A 19,385-nucleotide genomic window follows, 5' to 3' on the forward strand; every position below is an offset into this window, starting at 1 on the left:
TTGTCTTATTCCCTATCTTATGGGGGAAGGCTTTCAGTCTCTCACCATTGAGTAATATGCTGGCTGTGGGTTTTTCATATATGCCCTTTATCATATTGAGGAAGTTGCCTTCAATTCCTACCTTTTGAAGTGTTTTTTTTCAAAAAAGGATGCAGAATTTTGTCAAATGCTTTTCCAGCATCGATTGAGGTGATCATTTGATTTTTCCCTTTCTGTTTGTTAATATGTTGTATTACATTGATTGATTTTGTTATGTTGAACCACTCTTGCATGCCTGGAATGAACCCTACTTGATTGTGGTGTATGATTCTTTTAATGTGTCTTTGGATTCGAATTCAATTTGCAAGTATTTTGTTGAGAAGTTTTGCATCTGTATTCATTAGGGAGACTGACCTGTAGTTTTCCTTTCTTTTACTGTCTTTATACGGCTTTGGTATTAGAGTGATGTTAGCGTCATAAAATGAGTTAGGTAGTTGTATTAGTTAGGGTTCTCTAGGGAAACAGAATCAATGAGAGATATCTATGAATGTAAGATTTATAAAAGTGTCTCACACAGCTGTGGGTATGCATGAGTCCAAATTCCATAGGGCAGGCAGCAAACTGGTAACTCCAATGAAGATGTTCAATGAACTCCTCAGGAAACAAACCAGCAACTTTGACAAACTCCTCAGGAAACAGACTGGCAACTTTGACAAACGTGTTCAGTGAATTCCTCAGGAAACAAACTGGCAACTTTGATGAACTCCTCAGGAAACACTTTGCTGGTCAGCTGAAGAAGTGAAGGTCCTCTAACTGTCTTGCTTAAAAGTCTTCAACTGATTGATTGAATTAAATCCAGCCAACTGCATTCTCTCATTGTGGAAGACACACCCTTTTTGACGTCATCAGTCACAGCTGCAGCCAGCTGACTGATGATTTAATAAACCAGCCTGTTGGTTTATTAACCAGCTACAAATGTCCTTGAAGCAACGGTTAGGCCAGTGCTTGCTTGACTGGACAGCTGGGTACCATCACCTGGCCAAGTTGACACACGAATCTAACCAATCACAATAATGTTCCATTTTCTTCAATTTTTTGATGGAGTTTGAGTAGGAGTAGTGTCAGTACTCTTTTGAAAGTTTGGTAAAATTCCCCTGTGAGACCATCTGACCCTGGGCTTTTATTTTTAGGAAGATTTTTAATGACTGCTTGAATCTCTTTACTTGTGATTGGTTTTGAGTCTGTCTAGGTTGTTCATGTGTTTCCAGGAAATTGTCCGTTTTCTCTAAGTTGTCTAGTTTGTTGGCATGCAGTTATTCATAGTATCCTCTGGTGATTTTTAAAATTTGTTTGGGATCCACAGTATGAGCCCCTCTCATTTCTGATTTTGTTTATTTGGGTCTTCTCTCTTTTTCACTTTGTCAGCTTAGCTCAGGGTTTGTGAATCTTGCTGATCTTCTCAAAGAACCAACTTTTGGTTTTATTTTTCTCTCTCTCTTTTTTTTTTTTTTGTTCTCTATATCATTTATTTCTGTTTTAATCTTTGTTATTCTTTTATCTTTGTTAATTTTTATTCTTTTTTTATCTTTGTTAATCTTTTCTTCTATTGCTTTAGGGTTAGTTTGCTGATCGTTCTCTAGCTTCTTCAGTTGTTAGTTAGGTTTTGGATTTTGTCTCTTACTTTCCTTTTAATATATACATTTAGAGCTATAAATTTCCCTCTCAGCATCCCATAGGTTTTGATGTGTTGTATTCTCATTTTCATTCATCTCCAGGTATTTACTGATTTCTCTAGTAGTTTCTTCTTTGACCCACTGATTGTTTAGGAGTGTGTTGTTTAATCTCCATAGATTTGTGAAAGACCTGGTTCTTTGGTGGTTATTGATTTCCAGATTCATTCCATTATTGTCAGAGAAAATGCTTTGAATAATTTCAATCCTTTAAATTTACTGAGCCTTGTTTTGTGCCCCAGCATATGATCTGTCCTGGAAAATATTCCTGGAACATTAGAGAAGATTGTATACCTTGGTAATTTGGGATGCAATGATCTATGTATGTCTGTTAGGTCTAATTCATTTATCACATTGTTTAGGTTCTTTATTTCCTTATTGATCCTCTGTCTGGTTGTTCTATCTGTAGTATAGAAGAGAGGGGTGTATTGAAGTCTCCCACTGTTACTGTAGAAACATCTGTTGCTCCCTTCGGTTTTGCCAATGTTTGCCTCAAATGCTTTGGAGCTATTGATTGGGTGCATAAACATTTATGATTATTTCTTCTTGGTGTATTGTCCCTTTTATTAATGTATAGTGTCCTTCTTTGTCTCTTATGACATCTTTGCATTTAAAGTCTATTTTGTCTGATATTGGTATAGCTACCCCTGCTTTCTTTTGGTTACAGCTTGCTTGGGTTTCTTGCACACAGCATATAGATTCATCCTGTTTTTCAATCCATTCTGCCATTCTGTGTCTCTTGATTGGGGAGTTAATCCCTTAACATTCATGAGTAAAGGTAGTACTTTGCCAACTATTTTGTCCTTTGGATTTTATATGTTGTATTTTAGGGTTCTTTGGGGAAACAGAATTAACATGAGATATCTATAAATATAAGTTTTTATAAAAGTGTCTCATGCAACTGTGGGTATGCACGAGTCCAAATTCCATAGGGCAGGCAGCAAACTGTCAACTCCAATGAAGATGTTTGATGAACTCAGGAAACGAACTGGCAACTTCGATGAACTCCTCAGGAAACAAACTGGCAACTTCGATGAACTCATCAGGAAACGAACTGGCAACTTTGATGAACTCCTCAGGAAATGCTTCGCTGGTTAGTGGAAGAAGTGAAGGTCCTCTATCTGCCTTGCTTAAAAGTCTTCAACTGATTGGATTAAATCCAGCTGATTGAATTCTCTCATTGTGGAAGTCATGCCCTTTGTTGATGTAATCAGCCGCAGCTGCGCCTGTTGACTGATGATTTAATAAACCAGCCACAAATGTCCTTCTAGTAACAGTTAGGCCAATGCTTGCTTGACCAGACACAGTTTTTCTCTCTCAGTATCTTAAGTATATTGTATCAGTGCCTTCTTGCCTCCATGGTTTATGCTGAGAAATCTGCACTTTGCCTTATTGAGCTTCCTTTATATGTGATGGATTGGCTTTCTCTTGCTTTCAGAATTCTCTTTGTCTTTGGCATTTGAATATCTTCGAGTAGGTCTGTTCAGATCTATTCTGTTTGTGGTACGTTGTGCTTCTTGGACCTGTAATTTGATGTCTTTCATAAAATGTTCTGGTTTTCTAAATCTGCTGTTATGCAAAATATGAGAAATGGATTGGTTTTTTAAAGGGGATTTATTAGGTTACAAATTTACAGTTCTAAGGCCATAAGTGTCCAAACTAAGGCATCATCACTGAGGAAAGGTCAATGGTGCCTGGAACACCTCTGTCATCTGGGAAGGCATGTGGCTGACTTCTGGTCCTTTGCTCCTAGATTGCATTGCTTTCAGTTTCTAATTCCAGTGGCCTTCTCTTTAAGCATCTGTGGGGTCTCAGCTTCTCCAGGACAAACTCTTGGCTTCTCTTAGCTTAGTATCTCCAAACGTCTGGTTTCAGTGACCTTCTCCAAAATGTCTCTGGGCATTTTCTCTGTAAGCATCTCTGAGATTTCTTCAAAATGTCTCTGCCTTTTTATCCTCTCATGGAGTGTGCCATTAAACTAATTAAGACCCACCTTGAATGGGTGGGGTCACACCTCCATGGAAATAATCTAATCAAAAGGTCCCACCCTCAGTTGGGCAGTTCACATCTCCATGAAAACAACTGAATCAAAAGTTCTCATCCATAGGATTACATTAAAGGACGTGGCTGTTTATGAGGTTGGTAACAGATTCAAACCAGCCCATAAGAGTTGGATAAATTTTGGGGGATTATTTCCTCAGTTATTCTTTCTGCCTCCTTTCCATTTCTCTTCTCCTTCTGGGCACCATATCATGTATATTCATCTGCTTCCTGTTGTCATTCAGTTCCCTGAGACTCTGCTCAAATGTTTCCATTTCTTCCTATTTTCTTTTGTTTCTAAGATTTCAAGTGTTTTATGCTGTAGTTCACAGATCATTTCTTCTGCCTTTTTAAATTTGCTGTTGTATGTCTCCATTGTACTTTTTGTCTTTCTTTTTGTGCCTTTCATTCCCATAAATTCTGTTTATTTCTCCCGTGCTTCCGAGTTCTTTACGGTCACCCAGTGTGTTCTTTGTATCTCTCATCTCTTTTGCCACATTTTCCTTCAACTTGTTGAATTGATTGAGATTTGTTTGAACATCCTTAATTAGTTGTTTCAACTCCTGTATTTCATCTGAAGTTTTAGTTTGTTCCATTGACTTGGCCGTATTTTTGTGCTTCTTAGTGTGGCTTATGATTTTTTGCTAGGCATCTGATTTCCTTGATTAGTTTATTCTGGAAGTTATTTTCTTTCTCTAGCCCAGGTTTTTCTTGTTGATTGGCTTTGTGCTCTCTTCTTTGGCACTTGGTTCAACTTATTCTAGATGCCTAGCATAGTTATTGTTTAGCTGATCAGAATTTTTTGAGCCCTTATTTATCTGATTCTTGCCCTGCATATATGGAATGATTTTTGCGATTAATATATTTATGCAGTTGTTTTGCCCCCAGGAAAAAGCTTTCATGTTGTTCTGCTCTGTTTTTTATTTACCTGTCTCTATTTTTAATACTCCTTTTGTTATCTCTAGGGACTTTTACTTACAGGGCTGATTCTCCGAGGAGGGTCCCTGCAGAGAGGACCTACCCCAGGCATCTTTTCCCAGACAAGACAGATGGAGGACTCACGAAGGTGGTGTAGATTGGTATCAGGGTTCCCTGGGGATGAGCCCCAGCAGGGTGCCAGTTTTTCCAATGAAGTCTCCTGATTCTGTGCTTTTTCTGTCCTGTCCAGCTAATGGCACTCTTCAGCCTGCTGCTTCCCACAGGCCTAAGGTGGTACTGTGCCTTTAATTCTCAGCCAACCCCACCCTTGTAGGTGTGTGATTGAGACTGAGGCTGCAGGGAAAGCAGTTGAAATAGTTTCTATTTTCCCAGCGCCTGGGGTCTGAATTCTCTAAATAACAGCCTCTGCCTTCATGGGTCTTTGTTCTGCCCTTTTCTTGGAGAGGAGCTGCTCTTCAAACCCTTGTTCCCTGCAGACTGGAAAAGTTATGGTGACTCTCAAGCAGCCCCACTTCCATCCCTGCCTGTGCGTGTTTGAGTCAAAGGCTGGGCATCACTTTTTGTAGGTTGAAATGGTTTCTGATATCCCAGTCCTTGGATCTAATGACAGCTGTCACTTATGCTAGACTCTGCTACCCACCCACCCCACCCCTCCTTTTCTTGGGGAAGAGCCATCCTTTAGGGAACGATCTCCACCATGAGTGGTTAGTGTGCCTCTTGGTCAACCCCACTACTGCCCCTGCCTGGGGCAAGGATGAAAACAGAGACTGCTGGCTTCTTTCTTTCATGGGCTGCTTAAAAAAAAATAAAGTAGCTGTTCCCAGAGCTGGACCTTAACGTGTTTTGGCTCCCCACCCTATGTGTCTTTTTTCTTGGTGCAGGGCCATCTTTCAGCAGACTGAGCTCAGCCAACTCCAGAAACCTCTTTCTTTCTGTCAGCCCTGATTCTTCACTGCCAAGAGCAGGTCTGAAACAACTCCAAGTTTCATTCTTAATTGCATTGTAAATTTATCTGTGCTTGGAGCTGATATCTAACAGTCTGAATTCGTTAATAATATCTGCAAGTGGTGCCTGGCTAAGTTCCCTTTTCCTTGCTCGTAGGAGAGAGTGCTTCTGTTTCCTGCCAGGGAGTGACACCGGAGTCAGCCAGCATGCCTGCGGGGGGGGAGGAGCACAGGCCTCCACAGCTTGAAAGGATTTGCTTACAGCTCTTTGCTTTGATTTATCAGTCTTGTTCTCCCACTTGTTCCTGGCTGGTGTGTGATGTGCATCTAGTCTCCAAAGTCCCCCAGACAGATGTTTTAGACAATTCCTCACTATTTACTAGCTTCCCTGGAGGACAGAGTAAATCCTAGAGCTTCCTATGCCACCGTCTTCCTTCTGGTATCTTCTTGATATCTTTTATCTCTTTATATACATTTTCTGTCATTTCTTTGAATTGTTCCAGGAGATTTGTTTGAATATCTTTGATTAGTTGTTCCAGATTCTGTGTCTTCTCTGACTTTTTGATTTTTTCCTTTGACTGGGCCATTTCTTTTTGTGTTTTAGTGTGCCCTGCGATTTTTTTGTGTATATCTGATCATCATCTTGATGGGTCTATTCTGAAAGTTGGTTTCTCTTTCTTGTCTAGGATTCAGTTGTTGCCTGGGTTTGTATTTGGACACCAGGTTGATAGTTGGGTTTTCAGTATTTCTCAGCCAAAACAGGGCCGGGAACCCATGCAGGGGATGTAGATCAACTCTGATGGGCCCAGGATAGGGTCTTGAGAGGCTCAGAAAAGCCCTGCTGTGTTCCTCTGTACTTTCTGGCCTGCAACGCGAATGGTGTTCTTCGGTTACTTAGTTGTCCTCAGAAGGTGTTTACCACCTGGAGCCCCACAGCGTCTGACCAGGCAGGGCTGAACACATGTGGTTCTTGTGCTCTGACTTTGCCGTTCAAAATCTGGCTCAGTGTGGCACTGTGTCCCCCTCTGTACTTGGAGTGGAGGATTCCCTCAGCCACCCCAGTCTGCAGCCACTCCCCAAGGCAAGGATCAGGCCACCTCTTGCTGTTTCCCTCAAGGGGGATAGATGGGTACCAGGAATTACTGTCTCTGTCCATGTTTTCTAAGACTATGCATCCCTCAGTGACCTGGGCCTTGAAATGTTCTGCCCTGTCCCCCAGGTTCCCAAACATTTGATTTGGACAATTTCTGCATGGCTACTTGCTGCTTTTGAGGAAGATTCTCCCATTCCCTCTCTAATCCTCTGTTTGGAAGCTCTTCCTTGCTGCCCTTCTGTATTCCTCCATCCCAAGTCAAATCTCTGTGGTCTTGGGTGTCTGTGTCTGGATATAGGTGGGGATCTGTCTCACTGTTGTGAGAGATTTTATAGTTTGTGTCCCTGGTGTGAGATGGGAAGGATCCTGGCTGCTGCCTCTGGGCACTTCCTGAGCTGCATGGGACAGAGTGAGGGGGAGGGAAGAAGACCATCCGGTTCTGGACAGAGGTTTCCTACCTGATATTGTTCTCTTTCTTCTATTCAGCTTTTGTGGGATCCTTCTACAATCTTTACCTTCCTCCAGAGTTCTGAACAGTGAGATTTGTCCTTTTTTTTTTTTCTGTATCTCTAGTGAGAGGTTTTCAGTAGCTATCTTTTGTTGCCATGTTGATGACATCACCCCCCTCTTGTGATTAAATTTTGCATGATATATCTTTTTCCATGCTTTTAAATTGCTTGTGTTAAATTGGGAGTGACTTTTTATAGACACGATATTGCTGGTCATGAAAATCCACTTTTCCCATCTTCATCTTTTTATTGTTGTATTTAGACCATTTACATTTAGTTTGATTATTGATAATGTTATGGTTTAAATCTTTTATTTTATTTCTTGTTTTCTTTTTTCTGTTTTCCTTTTCTTGCCTTTAACTTTTTTTAGTGTTCTATTTTGATATATCTAGAGATGTCCATGACACTAGAGTGTTTTTGAGCGTTTATATTTGTAGTCTTTTTAGTGGTTGCACGAGGTATTATATTATGTGTACAGGACTTTTCTCAGCATAATGATGTTATCGTTTCTCCATTTCGAGTGAATTGTAGAAACTTTTTCTCTCTTTATGTCTCTGTACCCTCCCACTTTGTAAATATAATTGGGCTAAATATTTCCTATACATACATTTAGAACTATGTCAGACAGTATTACAATTTTGGCTTCAACTGTCAAATATAGTTTCAAAAATTCAAAAGGAGAAGGAAAATCTATTGTATTTACCCATAATTTTACTTACCTTGTTTTTTCTTCCTTCCTGATATTTGAAGTTTCATTCTTTTTTTTTTTTGGTGAAAAAATCAATTATATCTTCTTTTCTTCAGCTATTTTTTTAAAATTTTAATTTTTATTGAGATTGTTCACATATCATATAATTATCCAAAGATCCAAAGTGTACAATCAGTTGCCCCTGGTACCCTCATACAGCTGTGCATCCATCACCACAATTAATTTTTGTTCAATTTTTAGAACCTTTTCATTACTCCAGACAAGAAATAAAGACAAAGAGAAAAAAAAAAAGAAAAAAAAAAAAAAAGAAACTCAAATCCTCCCATATCCCTAACCACCCCCGCTCCATTGTTGACTCGTATTGGAATAGTACATTTGTTACTGTTTATGAAAGAACGTTGAAATACTACTAACTGTAGTATATAGCTTGCAATAGGTATGTATTTTTTCCCAATATGCCTCTCTGTTATTAACTCTAGTTGTATTGTCATACATTTGTTCTGGTTCATGGAAGAGATTTCTTATATTTGTACAGTTAATGACGGACATTGCCCACTATAGGATTCAGTTTTATACATTCCCATCTTTTGACCTCCAGCTTTCCTTCTAGTGACATACATGGCTCCGAGCTTCCCCTTTCTACCACATTCATGCACCATTCAGCACTGTTATTCTCACAATGTGCTACCATCACCTCTGTTCATTTCCAAACATTTAAGTTCATTCTAGTTGAACATTCTGCTCATACTAAGTAACTGCTCCTCATTCTTTAGCCTTGTTCTATGTCTTGGTAACTTATATTTCATGTCTATGAGTTTACATATTATAATTACTTCTCATCAGTGAGACCCTGCAATATCTGTCCTTATGTGTCTGGCTTATTTCACTCAGTATATTGCCCTCAAAGTTTCGTCATCAACCCATTTTTTTTTTACGATGGTTTTGCTCACATGCCATACATCCCATCCTAAGTAAACAATTGATGGTTTCCTATATAGTCACATATTTATGTGTTCACCACCCTCAGCACTATCTATATAAGGGGATCTACATTTCTTCCACAAAACAGGAGGAAGAATAAAAGAAGGTAGAGAGGCAAAAGAAAAAGAAAAAAGAAAGAGGAAAAAAAATGACAGCTAGGAAGCATCAAAAGGAAAGATAACCTTAACTCAAAGTAGAATAGAGAGTCGGACAACACCACCAATGCCAAGTGTCTCACACCCAACCCTATCTTCCCCTCTTATCTGCATTTACCTTGGTATATCACCTTTGTTACATTAAAGGACACATAATGCAATGATTCTGTTAATTATAGTCTTTAGTTGATGTTGATTGTGTTTTTCCCCCAGTGCCTCCCTATTTTCAACACCTTGCGAGGTTGACATTCATTTGTTCTCCCTCGTAGAAGAACATGTTTGTGTATTTTATCACAATTATTGAACACTCTAGGTTTCACTGAGTTACACAGTCCCAGTCTTTATCTTTTCTGTTTTTCTTCTGGTGTCCCACATGCTCTTAACCTTCCTCTTTCAACCATATTCGTAGTTTTCTTTGTTCAGTGTACTTACATTGCTGTGCTGCCATCTCCCAAAATTGTGTTCCAAACCTCTCACTCCTGTCTTCTCCTGTCATTCTGTGTGGTGCTCCCTTTAGTGTTTCCTGTAGAGCAGGTATCTTGTTCACAAACTCTCTCATTGTCTGTTTGTCAGAGAATATTTTAAGCTCTCCCTCATATTTGAAGGATAGTTTTGCCAGTTATAGGATTCTTGGTTGGTGGTTTTTCTCTTTCAGTATCTTAAATATATCACCCCACTTCCTTCTTGCCTCCGTGGTTTCTGTTGAGAAATCTGCTCATAGTCTTATCAAGCTTCCTTTGTATGTGATGGATCACTTTTCTCTTGCTGCTTTCAGGATTCTGTCTTTATCTTTGATGTTTGATAATCTGATTATTAAATGTATTTGTGCAGGCCTATTCATATCTATTCTGTTTGGAGTATGCTGCGCTTCTGGGATCTGTAATTTTATGTCTTTCGTAAGCGATGGGAAATTTTCATTTATTATTTCCTCTGATATTGCTTCTGCCCCTTTTCCCTTCTCTTCTCCTTCTGGGACACCAGTGATGATGTGTACATTCTTGTATTTTGTTTCGTCCTTGAGTCCCCAGAGATGTTGCTCATATTTTTCCATTCTTTTCTCTATCTGTTCTTTTGTGTGTAGGCTTTCAGGTGTTTTGTTCTCCGGTTCCTGAGTGTTTTCTTCTGCCTCTTGAGATCCGCTATTGTATGTTTCCATTGTGTCTTTCATCTCTTGTGTTGTGCCTTTCATTCCCATAGATTCTGCCAGTTAGTTTTTCGAATTTTCAATTTCTACTTTATGTACGCCCAGTGTTTTCATTATATGGTTCAGTTCTTTCACCATATCTTCCCTTAGTTTTTTTGAATTGACATTATTATTTGGTTAAATTCCTGTATCTCAGTTGAAGTGTAAGTTTATTCCTTTGACTGGGCCATGACTTCGTTTTTCTTAGTGTAGGTTGTAGTTTTCTGTTGTATAGGCATCTGACCTCCTAGGCCACCCCAATCAGGTTTTCCCAGATGAGAACAAGCTCAGGTCACAGAAGGAGGAAATATTCACTATCTGGTTTCCCTGATGTTGTTTCTTAGAGGATTGACACACCCTGTGCTTTTCTGCCCAGCAGGTGGTACCTGTCAACCTGTCACGGGCTGGTGTAAGGGGGTGTGGCCCATGGCTCTCCTCCCCCAGGCTCTGGGGTCTGGTTCTGAATGTAAGGCAGGTAGTAGAGCTGGGCCCCTCCTCTTCCTCTTGGGAAGCTATGCCCCCTACAGAGAGGTCATTTTCATATAAATAGATTCTTTGTTTCTCTGACTCTGCTATCTCCACCCTTGTCAGGGTCAGAGTGCTGCAATTTTAAAATGACTGCAAAGTCTCTACTGCAAAGTACTGTGAGCTGAAAACGGTTGAGGCTTTCTCCACTGAGCCACCCAGGTTGACAGAGACAGAAAGGGACAGAAAGCCTCCAGATTCACCTGTCGGCCAGAGATAGCACCCAATCCTCTGGGCTCCCCATCCTGAGACAGATACATCCCCTGACTCTCCCAAGGTCAGTTGTCACCAAAAGCCTCTGTCTGCTTGTGGGAGATTTGCTGTCTGTATTGAGCAGTTAGTATCAAAACCCCAGTCGGAGCTGGGCTGAGGTACACTTGCTTGTTCGGAGAGTGCTGCTCTCTAGCACCGCGAGGCTTCCATGAGGGAGGGGCTCGCAGCTCTCGGCGCAGGTCCGCAGTTTTTATTTACAGGTTTTATGCTGCGATCTCGGGCATTCCTCCCAATTCAAGTTGGTGTATGATGAGTGGACAGTCATGTTTGTCTCCCTGCAGTTATTCCAGGTTATTTACTAGTTTTTCTGTCGTTTATGAATTGTTCCAGGGGTACTAACTGGCTTCCACTCCTCTCTATGCTGCCATCCTATCTCCTCCTCAGCTCCTCAAGTTTCATTCTTTTGTCGTTTTCTTTCCTTATAGTGTATTTTCCTTAGGTTTTCTTTCAGGATATATCTGCCAGTGGTAAATTTTCTTATTTTTCTTCATTTGAAATGTCCTTGATTTCCTTTTCATTCTTGAAGTATATTTTTGTTGGTTAAAGAATTATTGGTTGACAGTTATTTTTTTCAGCACTTGAAAAAAGGTTGTATCACTTCCTTCTCTCCTATGTTTTAAATAAAGTTCATTGTGATAAAGTACACATAACGTAAAATTTACTGTTAGTGACATTTAGTATATTCACAAAATTTGTGCAACCATCACAACTCTCTAATTCCAACATAATTTTCATTATCCTAAGAGGAAACCATGTACCTATTTAGCAGTCACTCTCATATTCCCTTTCCCCTAGAATTTGGCAACCACTAATCTGTTTTCCATCTCTTTGGGTTTGCCTAATTAGGATATTTCATATAAGTGGAATCATTCAATAGTTGTCTCACTTCTTTCACGTAGCATGATGTTTTCAAGGTTCATCCATGTTACAGCACTTATCTATACTTCCTTCCTTTGTATGTCTGAGGAATATTCCATTGTATGGATATACCACCTTTTGCATGTGTTCATTCAGTTGATGGATATTTGGGTTGTTTCTATATTTTGACTTGTGAATAGTGTTGCTGTCCTCTGTGGTTTTCATGACAAATCTGCCATTAAAATTGTTTTTCCTCTGTAGGTAAGATGTTGTTTCTCTGTTGCTACTTTCAAGACTTTTTCTTTGTCTGCAGTGTTCAGAAGTGTAACTATGTTGTGTCTTGATGTAGATTTTGTTTTTGGATTTATCCTGTTTGAGGTTATTCAGCTTATTGAATCTGTAAGTTTGGTTTTTTTTTTGTCAAATTTGGTAAGTTTTTGATTATTCTTTCTTTGTAGACTTTTTCAGCCCTGCCCTCTTTCTCTTTCTAGGACTCTGATGACACAAATGTTAGTTTTTGTTTGTTGTAATTGTTGTTGGAGTCCCGTGGTTTCCTGAGGCTTTGCTTATTTTTAAGTGCAATTTCTTATAGTCTTTATTGTTTAGATTGGGTCATTTTTATTGCTCTGTCTTCCAGTTTACTGATTCTTTCCTCTGTCGTTTCGATTCTGCTGTTGACCCCATGCATTGAGTTGTTTTTGTTTCAGTTATTGTGTTTTTGAGTTCTAAAATTTCCATTTGGTTCTTCTTTATATCTTCTCCTTTTCTGAGACTTTCTGTGTTTCTCATTTGTTTCAAGAATATTCATAATTTCTTATTGAAGCTTTTTAAGGATGGCTGCTTTAAAATATTTGTCACATAATTGTAACATCTTTGTCCTCTTGTTGTTGGCATCCATTGACTTTTTTTTTTTCCCATTCAGTTAGAGAACTTCGTGGTTTGGTATGATGAGAGATTTTTATTTGAAACCTAGACATTTTGGGTATTATACTATGAAAAATGGATCTTATTTAAACTTTTTGTTTTAGCTGGTTGTGACAAAACTCCACTAGGGGAAGATGGGCCTTATTACTGCCTAGTGGGATTAGAAGTCCTGGTTTCCCACTCACTCTCCATTGACATCTATGTCAGTGGCAGTGGGAGTTCCAGATATCCTCTAGACCTCCACTGATTCCTCCCTAGCTGGAAGGCCTTGGAGTGCCTGCTCACTGAATCTCCTGTGGCCTCCAGTGACATCTAGAAGGTTGTGGTTTTATTCTGGGTGGTTTAACAGTCCCAACTCTCCACTAGGTCTCCTTTGACCACCACCACTGAGAGGTGATAGAGAGGTGTCTTGTTAATGCCCCATCAGGATGGAAGTCCAGGTACCTCAGGTAGTCTCCAGTGACATTACTGATTGGGTGTGGGAGTTGAATTTGAGGAGGGATGTACTCGTAATTGCCCGTCAGGGTAGAAGGTCCTGGCCTACCTAATGGGCGTGCTATAACACCACCCTGGTGGGAGATTTGGCTGCCTCATTACAGCCTGATGATGGTGGAAGTCAAGGCTTTTCAATAAACCTTGTTTGCATAAGTGGGGACTGGCCACAGTTTTTTCTGTAGTATTTGGCTGCCGTATATTGGTTATTGTATAAAATCTTTATGTCTTGCTACGCTGCTCCTTTCCTGATGTTTTGGCTAGAGAGAGAAGGCTTTATTTGGGGCTTTTGTTTTTCTCCATTGGTGTTTCTAGGTTTCTGACTTCTTCAGCTTCAAGTCAGGATTATCTAAGGCAACAAGGAAAACTAGGGAACATACATCGTGTTTTCTCACGTCTCAGGGTCTCCAGCTGCTCTGCATTCTTCTCTATGCCTTTTAGATTCTTATTTTTGTTTAACATATAATCTCCAGGGATTCTAGTTGTGGTATTATTGTTCCACTTTGCTAATGCTGCCATTATGTAAAATACCAGAAATGGATTGAGTTTATAAAGGTGGTGTATTAGTTAGGGTTCTGTAGGGAAACAGAATCAACAAGAGATACCTATAATATAAGATTTATAAACATGTCTCTTGCAACTGTGGGTATGCACAAGTCCAAATTCCATAGGGCAGGCAGCAGACTGGCAACTCTAGTGAAAATGTTCGATGAACTCTTCAGGCAGCAAACTGGCAACTTTGATGAACGTGTTCGATGAACTCGTCAGGCAACAAACTGGCAACTTCGAGGAACTCCTCAGGAGATGCTTTGCTGGTCAGCCGAAGAAGTGGTGAAGGTCCTCTCTCTCTCTCGCTTAAAAGTCTTCAACTGATTGGGTTAAATCCAGCTGATTGCATTCTCTCATTGTGGAAGACATGCCCTTCGTTGGTGGTAATCAGTCACAGCTGCAGCCAATTGACTGATGATTTAATAAACCAGCCTTGTGGTTTATTAAACAGCCACAAATATCCTTGCAGTAACAGTTAGGCCAGTGTTTGCTTGACCAGACACCTGGGTATCATCACCTGGTTAGGTTCATGTGTCAGGCTGACACATGAACCTAACCATCACAGGGGGTTTATTTGGTTACAAAATTACAGTCCTAAGGCCATAAAAGTGTCCAAACTAAGGCATCAACAAGAGGATACCTTTACTGAAGAATAGCCGATGGCATCCAGAACACCTCTGTTAGCTGGGAAGGCATGTGGCTGCTGTCTGCTGGTCCTGGGTTGTGTTTCAGTTCCTCTCTCAGCTCCTGTGCATCCTTAGCTTAGCGTCTCCAAACATCCTTCTGTATGTGGCTCCAAGCATCTCTGAGCATCTCTGTTAGCTCCCAAGCATCTTTCCAAAAGTCTCCCTCAGCTGCTCTTCTGGTGTGTTTTCCTCTCTTAGCTTCTCCGGAGCAGACTCTGGGCTAGCATCCCCAAATGTCTCTGAGCATCTGCTTTCAACAGCCATCTCCAAAATTTCTCTCTCAGCTGCTCTTGGGGTGTTTTGTCCTCTCTTAGCTTCTCCGGAGCAAACTCTGGACTAGCATCTCAAAACATCAGCAAGCATCTGGGCCTTTGCTAACTCTTTTTAAAGGATTCCAGTAAACTAATCAAAACCTACCCTAAATGGATGGGGTCATATCTTCATGGAAACATTCAATCAAGAGGTCACACCCTAATCAAAAAGATTACTCAATCTGCCCCCACAAGATTGCATTAAAGAATATGGCTTTTTTTCTGGGGGGCATAATATATATACAAACTGGCACAGGTATCCAGAGGAATGGGCAAAGTGTGTCTCCTCTGTCTTCCCCAAAGTGTATGTGATCCAGTGTGTTTTAAATTTTTATTTTCATTCCTTCCTTTACATATAACTAATAGCCATCACTTATCTATAGTAGTTTACATTGAGTGTTTTGTCCTATTTTACATCCCTGTTCTTCCATATTAGGATTTTCTGTTGTTATAGGTTATCCTTTATTGCAAACCAGTGTATATATATATATATAGTATATTACTATAGTTCATCTATCAAATGGTCTTGTGTTGCATAAATTGTTAATGGTGGTGATATTGACCATAGATTATAAAAAAATTTATAAGCCATCCATGTTTTATTTGATATGAAATTTCATATATCAGGAGAAGGAGTTGAACAGTGATTAGAAAACTGAGTTGGTTGTTAAAAAATAATAGACTTCTTATGCCTTAGGAGTTGAAATAAAATTATAACAGATACCAAAGTGGAAACCGTTTGGAATGAGTAAAGGAAGATGTAATTTTAAACGCTCCCAAATTGATTCATTCTTGTGAATCCAAATGTTAGTCAGAGTCTGAGAATTGTTGCTCCACCTCAGAGCTGGATAATCTGTAAGTTGTTGGTTAGATGATAGTGTTGGTTTTATAGTATATGGTAAGGTATGTACACAGAATATATCCTGAAAGTGATTTTATGGAACACCTCCAATCTGCAATTTCTTCTTTTTTTCTTTTTTCTTTTTTTTTTTTTTTTGCAGTTGCTTTAAGATCACAGTTTTCTTCTGAGTTTAGAATCAAATTATATGCTTCATCAACATTCTTATCAAATACACTTTGTGCAATTCTGCATTTTAATTAATACTCAAAATTGTTGCTACATTAAAGAGATCTAATATGTTGTTCATAGAGTATTTCCAAGCTGAAATATGACTGCTGTTTTAGTATGTAAGAGAAGTTAATCACAGTTCATTTTTTCTAATGGAAAATCTTTTCTCTTTTACAGGGGATCTTTCCTGCAAATTACATTCACTTGAAAAAGGCAATTGTCAGTAACAGAGGGTGAGTAGTTGGCTCTTCTAAATTTATTTACAATTTTTATAGGTTGCCAAAGAAGGCTTTTTTCCTTTTTGTTTCATAGCATAAAATATGCTATTGGCATTATTTTATGGGAAAAATATACATGCGTTATCATGTATAATTCTGAGGACATAATTTTTTCTTAAAATAGTGACAACTTTAATCTTTTTTTCTGTATACTGGAAGTAACCTGAGTTTGAATTTTGTAAAAACAGAGTTATTCATGCAGTATTTTTTTAAAATGTGTTGTATGTTGAGAGTAGGCGCTTATGGAGGTCAGGTGATCAATGTAGTTTTAGCTCAGGTCCATCTCATGGTGGGTCCAGTGGGTCCCCGGACCCATTCTGTGGTTATTTCCCCAGATCCAGAATGCATAATTGGAATAGACATACTCAGCAACTGGCAGAATCCTCACGTTGATTCCCTGACTCGTGGAGTGAGGGCTATTATGATAGGAAAGGCCAAGTGGAAGCCACTAGAACTGTCCCTGCACAGCAAAATAGTAAACCAGAAGCGATACCGGATTCCTGAAGAGATTTCAGAGATTAATGCCACTGTCAAGGACTTGAAGGATGCAGGGGTGGTGATTCCCACCATATCCCCCTTCAGCTCTCCTGTTTGGCCTGTGCAGAAAAGAGATGGGTCTTGGAGGATGACAGTGGATTTATCATAAGCTTAACCAGATGGTGATTCCAATTGCAGCTGCTGTTCCAGATGTGGTATCATTGTTTGAGCAAATCAACACATCCCCTGGTACCTGGTATGCAGCTATTGATCTGGCAGGTGCTTTTTTTCTCATTAGCTGTTATTAAGAACCACCAGAAACACTTTGCATTCAGCTGGCAAGGTCAACAGTATACCTTCACTGTGCTCCCTCCGGGGTATATCAGCTCTCCAGCCCTATGTCATAATATTGTCCACAGGAATCTTGAGCATTTCTCCCTCCCGCAAGATATCATACTGGTCCATTAGATTGATGATATCATGTTGATTGGACTTAGAGAACAAGAAATAGCAACTAAACTAGATTTTTTGGCAAGGCATTTGCATGTCAGAGGATGGGAGATAAATCCAACAAAAATACAGGGGCCTTCCACCTCAGTAAAATTTCTAGGTGTCCAGTAGTGTGGGGCATGTCGAGATATCCCTTCTAAGGTGAAGGATAAGCTGTTGCATCTCCCTCTTATGACCAAAAGAGAGGCACAATGCCTAGTTGACCTCTTTGGATTTTGGAGACAACATATTCCTCATTTCGGTGTGCTACTCCAGCTCATTTACTGAGTAATCAGAAAAGCTTCTAGTTTTGAGTGGGGACTGGAACAAGAGAAGGCTCTGTGACAGGTCCAGGCTGCTATGCAAGCTGTTCTGCCACTGGGACCATATGATCCAGTGGATCCAATGGTGCTGGAAGTGTCAGAGGCAAATAGCGATGCTGTTTGGAGCCTTTGGCAGGCTTCTATAGGAGAATCACAACGCAGACTCTTAGGATTTTGTAGTAAAGCCTTACCATCCTCTGCAGATAACTACTCTCCTTCTGAGAAACAGATTTTGGCCTGTCCTTGGGCCTTACTAGAGACAGATGCTTAACCCATGGGCCCACCAATATACTGTGAGACCTGAGTTACCTGTCATGAGCTGGGTGTTGTCCGACCCACCAAGCCATAAAGTTGACTGTGCACAGCAGCACTCCATTCTAAAATGGAAATGGCATATACGAAATAGGGCTTGAGTGGGTCCTGAAGGCACAAGTAAGTTATGTGAGGAAGTGGCCCAAATGCCCATGGCCCCACTCCTTCCACCTTACTTTCTCTTTCCCAGCCCATGGCTATGGCCTCTTGGGGAGTTCCTTACAATCAGTTGACTGAGGAAGAGAAAACTTGGGCCTGATTTACAGATTGTTCTGCATGATATGCAGACACCACCCAAAAGTGGACAGCTGCAGCACTGCAGCCCCTTTCTGAGATGTCCCTGAAAGACAGTGGTGTGGGGAAATCTTCCCAGTGGGCAGAAATTTGAGCAGTGTACCTGGTGGTTCATTTTGCTTGGAAGGAGAACTGGTCAGAGGTACGTTTGTACACTGATTCATGGGCTGTTGCTGGGTGGTCAGGGACCTGGAAGAAACATGATTGGAAAATTGGTGACAAAGAAGTCTGAGGAAGAGTTATATGGGTAGAACTTTTGAATGTGTAAAAAAGACATGAAGGTATTTGTGTCCCATGTGAATGCTCACCAGAGGGTGACTTCAGCATAGGAAGATTTTAGTAATCATGTGGATAAGATGAGCTGTTCAGTGGATACCAGTCAGCCTCTTTCCCCAGCGACTCCTGTCATTGCCCAGAGGGCTTATGAACAAAGTTGTCATGGTGGTAGGGGTGGAGGTTATGCACGGGCTCAGCAACATGAACTTCCACTCACCAAGGCCGACCTGGCCACAGCCACTGCTGAGTGCCCAATCTGCCAGCAGCAGAGACCCACACTCAGTCCCCAATGTGACACCATTCCCCAAGGTGATCAGCCTGCTACCGGGTGGCAGTTTGATTACATTGGACCACTTCCATCATGGAAGGGGCAGTGATTTGTTTTCATTGGAATAGACACATAATCTGGATACGGGTTTGCCTTCCCTGCACACAGTGCTTCTGCCAAAACTACCATCCATGGACTTAAGGAATGCCTTATTCACCATCATGGTATTCCACACAGCAGCATTTCTTCTGACCAACGAACCCACTGCACAGCAAATGAAGTGAGGGAATGGGCATATGCTCATGGAATTCTGTGGTCTTACCATGTTCCCCATCATCCAGAGGCAGCTGGGCTTGATAGAACGGTGGAATGGCCTTTTGAAGACTCAATTATGGCACCAACTAGGTGGCAATACCTTGCAGTGCTGGGACAGTGTTCTCCGGGAGATTGTGTATGTTCTGAATCAGCGTCCACTCTATGGTGCTGTTTCTCCCATATGCAGGATTAACGGGTCCAGGAATCAAGGGGTGGAAACAGGAGTGAGACTACGCACTATCACTCCTAGTGATCCGCTAGGAAAGTTTTTGCTTCCTGTCCCTGCAACCTTAAGCTCTGCTGGTCTACAAGTCTTAGTTCCAAAAGGAGGAGTGCTTCCACCAGATGACACAACAATAATTCCATTGAACTGGAAGTTAAGACTGCCACCTGGCCACTTTGGT

At 40.5% G+C, this 19,385-nt stretch overlaps 1 protein-coding gene across 7 annotated transcripts in view; it reads left to right on the top strand.

The window, feature by feature from the left end:
* DOCK3 (dedicator of cytokinesis 3) overlaps positions 1-19,385 on the top strand; it is a 639,207-nt gene that overhangs the window by 126,513 nt on the left and 493,309 nt on the right. For all 7 annotated transcript variants that reach the window (XM_037797176.1, XM_037797183.1, XM_037797213.1 and 4 more), the window contains exon 4: positions 16,127-16,182. In XM_037797176.1, the coding sequence (XP_037653104.1) occupies positions 16,127-16,182 (56 nt within the window). The remainder of the gene's footprint in view (positions 1-16,126; positions 16,183-19,385) is intronic.

This window comes from Choloepus didactylus, chromosome 1, assembly GCF_015220235.1.
Source record: "Choloepus didactylus isolate mChoDid1 chromosome 1, mChoDid1.pri, whole genome shotgun sequence".
Lineage (NCBI taxonomy): Eukaryota > Metazoa > Chordata > Mammalia > Pilosa > Megalonychidae > Choloepus > Choloepus didactylus.